Below are 6,817 nucleotides of genomic sequence, written 5' to 3' on the forward strand. Positions count from 1 at the left end.
CTCTTTGCAAGCTGCTCACTGTTGATGTTGACTAACGGCGGGACCCTAAGACAATAAATCTACGCCTCCTCTATTTGCACTGAGATGCAAAATGACTGATGTGATCCAGACAATAACTTCTAGTTTTCCCGAGAACGCACACATGTTTCATGTAAGCAAAGATTTTAAACTGAGATCCAAACCAGCAGAACCCTCTGAAACACTCACATTCCACAACAGTGTCCTCACTGAAGTGGAAAGAAACCAAACTCTTTAGAAGAAAAAAAAAGTGGTGGTTTAGCCAAGCCTATGGTTAAGCTACAGAGGAAACCTCCCTCTTGTCCACCTCCCACCGTTGGGTCAGTCCCGCCTCCCCATCCAGCACTATATCAACAGCCTGCCTCCCACTATCAAACCCCACAGTGCTGTTTGCTCCTCAGCTGTTCTCTCTACTCGTGTTGCCTCCTGACCAGCAGATAATCATGTCCTTGATGTACACCCAGAGCATCTCCGGTGGCCCCGGGCTCGTCCAAAAGAGCTACAGCTACAGAACCAGCTCAGCTCCCCACAAGGCTCACAGCGTGTCCGGTCTCAGCTTCATGGGAGGCCCGCGCATCTCCAGCTCCACCGCTCGCGTTGTCTCCTCTGGGTTCGGAGGTGGCAGAGGGAGCGGGTTCGACCTGTCCAGCGCCCTGGACCAAAGCAGCACTCACCTGAACGAGAAGGCCACCATGCAAAACCTGAACGACCGCCTGGCCTCCTACCTGGAGAAGGTGCGCTCACTGGAGGCTGCCAACGCCAAGCTGGAGAAGCAGATCAGGGAGTACTATGAGCAGAAGGGCCCAGCAGCCGAGAGGGACTACAGCAACTACTGGGCCATCATCAACGACTTGAAGGACAAGGTATTCTGTCAAACAAATGGTCCCAAATGCCTCTAAAATTTAAACACAAGACAAGTCAAATATTTGCAGTGGTGTTAATGATTCACAGGCAGCTTTAAAAGGTTGCACGAGCATACAGCTGAGTAATCCCATAAATATACTTACTGTATTTATTAGAGTTAAAAAGTTCATGCAGCAAAAAAATTCTGTAACCATGTAACAGCAAACGTACTGTGTACCTGATTCTATGTCTGGTTCTCTTCTCTTCAGATCAATGGTGCCACCATTGTAAACGCCAACATCCTGCTGCAGATTGATAACTCCAAACTAGCTGCTGATGACTTCAAAACCAAGTAAGGCCATTTTCTCATGCAGCTGGAAAAGGTCAAACGGGCAGACTTTAATGTGTCGCTCATTCTGTGCCTAACCAGGTTCGAGCACGAGCTGATGATGCGCCAGTCCGTCGAGGCTGACATTGCCAACCTCCGCCGCCTCCTGGACCAGACCACCCTGACGAAGGCTGACCTCGAGTTGCAGATCGAAGGCCTGCAAGATGAGCGAGCCTACCTCAAGAAGAATCACGAAGAGGTGACAGACACTTCCACGTCCTACATTTAGAGCTGGTAACAACTCTTTAAACAGATCTTAACGATGAATACCTTTACCTTCACAGGAACTGGCAGCAATGCGCTCTCAGCTCACCGGCACAGTCAACGTGGAGGTTGATGCTGCGCCTCAGCAAGACCTGAACAAAGTCTTGGAGGAGATCCGCACCCAGTATGAAGCCATCAGTGACAAACATCGTCGAGATCAAGAGGCGTGGTTTAATGAGAAGGTGAGAGGGTTTACCCATAAACAGAGTAATGATATCCCACATGTTGTAAGTGAATGCTCTCTCAGCAGCCCACACTGTGATTAAACATAATTTTCTTTAAAACTAAACAAGTAATCATGGAGTTTGACTCTGTCATCTCTCCTTACAGTCGACATCTCTTACAAAGGAGGTGGCCATCAGCACAGAATCAATCCAGACGTCCAAGACAGAGATCAATGACTTACGGCGCACACTCCAGGGTCTGGAAATCGAGCTGCAGTCACAGCTCAGCATGGTGAGAATGAAAAAAACAACCCTGAAACCCCAAACCACGTGTCTACATTGCTGATCCTGCCTTATATGAGCAAGGATCTCAGATCTAAGCCTTGTCAGGATGAAATGAAGAGACACATAGAGGGTAAAAAGAGCACAAGGGGAGGATAAAAGGGGGGAGGCATTACTGAAAGAATGAAGGGAGGCAGTAGGATGACAGCAGTGAAAAAAGGAGTTGATCCTGCTTGGGAAAAAATTTCACCGACATCTGCTCAAATTCAGATAGTCATAAAGGAGCTGGAAGAAAGCTGGAGGAATGCTGGAGTGGTTTATCCATTCCTAGTTGCAGCTGATCACTCCCTGAAACAACCTGTGGAGGACAGGCACGATAATAAACACATTTGAGCTCTCGATCAAACCCAGCTGCCTTTTATTCTCATTTAAAAAAAGGCAAAACTGAGCAAACAATCTTCTTTTTGTGCATGGACAAGTGCATCCAGGGTGTGGCTGGCGTTTGCAGAATACATCCAGAACCATCACAAAAAGACTTTATCCAAAGACTGGTTTGCAAATACAAACAGCACGATTAACTTTTTCTTGTTTCTGCCATCTTCTAACAGAAAAACGCTCTGGAAAACACGTTAGCGGAGACAGAGGCTCGTTACAGCGCCATGCTTGCTGGCTACCAGAACCAAATCAACATGCTTGAAGCTGAACTAGGCAACATGCGGAGCAGCATCGAGCAGCAGGGTCAGGAGTACAAGATCCTGCTGGACGTCAAGACGAGGCTGGAGAATGAAATCGCAACCTACAGAGGCCTGTTGGAGACCGAGGAGTCCAGATAAAGTCAGGTGAAAATATCTCTGATTCAGAAACATAAAAACTGCACAAACCTACTCTAACTGTCTCTCTTCTCTTAACTTTAGGCTGATTTGCACGGATGCCAGCGCTGTGCACACCCCCAGTAGGAAGCCTGATCTGCCGGACAAGCTGTTCTCAGACACACACACATTTACTCCAACTAATAAAAGCTGTAACACGAGATGAGAGAAACCATGGAGAAAAATGTTGAAAATGAAACCTGTCTTGAAGTTTGTAACCCGACACTTTGCAAACCAGTAAAGCAGTACTGACTGTGTGTTTGTGTGAGAACTGTCTGAAAATATTAAATCTGCTGACCAAGTTAAGACTTGCGTTGTTCTCTCACTTTGCTGCTGGACCTCCTTTGCCAGAACCATGTCTTTTTTTTTTCCATGACATCACTCTGTTTACACAGTCTCCATGGCAACTGCTCTACATTTTTGGGAGGTGGGATACGAGGTCGCGGAAATCTAGTTTACGCAACGAGCCTGCTGTCAGGAAGGGGGGAACAATTGGTGAGAGCTGCAGTGAGGATCCAGAGGAAAGGCTTCACAAAGACTTGAAGAGTCAGAACAGAAACTTTCAAATTAAAGGCGTAGCATTCCTTGAAGGATTGCATATCACCTGCTGCATTTCCTGCCAAAGTTTTGGAATGAAATTATGTTTTGCTTAAAAATCACAGAGTTATAGGTGTTGCACAACCTGATGTTATTTTGTAGGATAATGCTAGCTCAGAGAATGGGTTCAGGATGACTCTCAGCTACTACCACACCAGATTCATTTCAGTGTATGAAAAATTGACTATAACAGCAATTTATGTTATCTAACGTTCATTAGTTGTGCCTTCCTGAATTAGATTAGACTCCAAAAATTAATTAGTTCACGCTTTACACCATATTATTACAGTCTAAGAGTTTCATTAAAGTCTATTCATTGGTGCATGAGATATTTTGCTAACAGACAGGGTGGAAGCCAGCACATTAAAGTTGAAAGCAAAAATGGCAAACATTGCGTAGCAAATGAAATATGCGTTAAGGATGATGCTCAGCTACTGTCACACATCTGAGCTCACAATTTGTCAAAATTGATGAGTTTTAGCCCTTTATGTGTTTTCTAAAATCAGCTGGCTGTGGCGGCCATCTTGAATTGGATGGCCATGAAAGGGTTCTAGCTGTAGATTTATTTCCAGTGATTACTTTCTGAAAGTTTCAGCCAAATAAATCTATTTAATTTCTTCATTGTTCATTAATACATTGACAATTATTAAATATTAACAAATATCGTGCACAATAACATTTATACTTTAACCTTTTTTTAGTGCATGTCCCCAGACAGGCCTGTAGCATTAGGAAAAATAAGAACAGTCTCAAATATAGTTTAAAAGAATAAACCTTTACATTAAATATATAAGGCAAGATTTAACCAAATCACATGGCGGCACTAGAAAAGGCTTCAGTCCTGTGGTTCATGAGATACTTTGCCAACAGACAGATAATAGCTATGCTTTAATAACAGCTCAGACTCCATCAGTCAGCACTTGCAGTTTGGGTGTTTGTGAATGATTTTATGTTGCTAACACTGAGTTAGAGATGGTTTTGTATAATTTCTAAGGTCTCTTAGCTGTGGCGGCCATATTTAACCTGATAAACTCCAAAAATGAGTCACTTGTGGGGGTCCATACATGGACTACTTTCTGAGAGTTTCATTGACTTATTCATAAAATATTTTGTCAAAGCTACAGACTTTATTGGCTTTTGGCAGCAGGCAACAAAAATGTGAAAGTTATGAGACTAAATGAAGCAAGTGACCCCATAGTTTCCCAAAGGAGATTCTTTTTTAAACAAGGCACACCCAAATGGCTGACTAATCTTTGCCCTGGACGTTTTTCAACAGCGTAGCATGAAGTTTGTGTAACTGCTGTCACCTAGAAACAAGAAAACACACAACTCAGGGAAGGAACCTGGAGAAAGGAAGCAGTGCAAACAGTGAGTAACAGAACAAAGAGAGTCACTGTGGAAACAGGTGTTATCAGGGCCGGACTCTGACCTCTTTCGTCAACTTAAAATAATGCCAAATGGTTAACGATGTTATGATGGAGAATCATCCAGGGTGTGGCTGATGTCTGATCTGTGAAAGAAACCAACACGTTTGTTTGTAGGAATTTTTTTCCAAGTGTTGCCTGAGAGTCCCGTGAGAACTTCAAGATTCTCAAACGACGTTGTAATGTTAGTCGACGAGAGCGGATTGATTTTAGATGGGATCGAATTTCAGCTCTCCCTGAGAAACTTTGCTCAAACATTTTGATTCCCTTCCTCACAGTTTTAAAAATGCAAAATGCTTTCTGTTATGCTTCTAATTTGAAAGGGAAATCCAAAGCAGGTCATAAAAAAGCATTTTGTGCTCATATGAAACTATTTTACCCACATGGGTGGTTAATCAAACCAGCAGGCTTGTCCAAGAGAAAAATAATTAAGCTATTCTTTTACTTCTTTGTCTTTTACCTGCTGTTAATATGTGTCATAAATTTACATGAATGCAAGTCTGGTTTATCTACATTCAAATATTACAACTCTGCCTGGAGGCAACACAGCACCCTGTCCTGCAGCTGCAGCCTGGTGCTTGTTCCAGAACAACACTGCAATAAATTAAAAATGTACATCTGATATATCAGAACCACCCCGTTGTTACTTATATCTAAGAAAACTAAATGTGTCTAAAGTAACATTTTGAAAATCTGACAAACCCTTTAATTTAAATCAAATAAAAATCATAAAAAGAAAGATAATTCTGATGGTGCTGACGTGTTGCAGCTCTGAAAATGGAGTTAATTTTGGTTGAAGATGGAGTTTTAGCTACTCATCAGTTTGTGGTAGTTCTTGCATGTTTCTGCTCATCACAATGTGAAATATATTTTTATTTGGAGACTAAGCTGGAATGCAGGCAGGTTGCTCCAACACACACAGTCTACCTTTAAAGGGTTCTCTGACTACTTACACATCCATCCATCCATTATCTTTTACACGCTTCTTCCAGTTTGGGTCACGGGGGTCACCAGTGCCTATGTCCAGCAATCATTGCAAGTCCATCACAGGGCAAAAATGTAACTTGTATATTATATTCTCAAATGTTTATTTCTTTTAATGTTGATGATTATAACTGACAACTAATGAAAACCCCAAATTCAGTATCTCAGAAAATTAGAATATTGTGAAAAGGTTCAAAATTGAAGACACCTGGTGCCACACTCTAATTAGCTAATTAACTCAAAACACTTGCAAAGGCCTTTAAATGGTCTCTCAGTCTGGTTCTGTAGGCTACACAATCATGGGGAAGACTGCTGACGTGACAGTTGTCAAAAAGACGACCATTGACACCTTGCACAAGGAGGGCAAGAAACAAACGATCATTGCTAAAGAGGCTGGCTGTTCACAGAGCTGTGTCCAAGCACATTAATAGAGAGGTGAAGGGAAGGAAACAATGTGGTAGAAAAAGGTGTACAAGCAATAGGGGTTACCGCACCCTGGAGAGGATAGTGAAACAAAACCCATTCCAAAATGTGGGGGAGATTTACAAAGAGCGGACTGCAGCTGAAGTCAGGGCTTCAGGAACCACCACGCACAGACATATGCAAGACATGGGTTTCAGCTGTCACATTCCTTGCATCAATCCACTCTTGAACAAGAGACGGTGTCAGAAGCATCTCACCTGGGCTAAAAACAAAAATGGACTGGACTGTAAATGTTGTATTTCCTTTGGAAATCAAAGTCCCAGAGTTTGGAGGAAGAGAGGAGAGGCACAGAATCCATGTTGCTTGAGATCCAGTATCAAGTTTCCACAGTCAGTGATGGTTTGGAGTGTCATGTCATCTGCTGCTGGTGTTGGTCCACTGTGTCACTTGTGATGTTCAATTTAGTAGCTCTTGAGTCAACATAATATATATACATACGTACATACATACATACATACATACATACATACATACATACATACATACATACATACATACAAA

The 6,817-nt window shown here is 42.7% G+C and overlaps 1 protein-coding gene across 1 annotated transcript; it reads left to right on the top strand.

Annotated features, from left to right (window-relative positions):
- The first annotated feature begins 397 nt into the window (after positions 1 to 397).
- Positions 398 to 3,134, top strand: LOC119422332 (keratin, type I cytoskeletal 13). The gene is made up of 7 exons (XM_037689686.1): positions 398 to 881; positions 1,131 to 1,213; positions 1,292 to 1,448; positions 1,534 to 1,695; positions 1,844 to 1,969; positions 2,568 to 2,798; positions 2,874 to 3,134. The coding sequence occupies exons 1-6, from the start codon at positions 462 to 464 to the stop codon at positions 2,790 to 2,792; spliced, it is 1,173 nt and encodes a 390-aa protein (XP_037545614.1). The 5' UTR covers positions 398 to 461; the 3' UTR covers positions 2,793 to 2,798; positions 2,874 to 3,134.
- The last annotated feature ends 3,683 nt before the right edge of the window (positions 3,135 to 6,817 follow it).

This window comes from Nematolebias whitei, chromosome 16 (genome assembly GCF_014905685.2).
Source record: "Nematolebias whitei isolate Nwh7 chromosome 16, NemWhi1, whole genome shotgun sequence".
Classification (NCBI taxonomy): domain Eukaryota; kingdom Metazoa; phylum Chordata; class Actinopteri; order Cyprinodontiformes; family Rivulidae; genus Nematolebias; species Nematolebias whitei.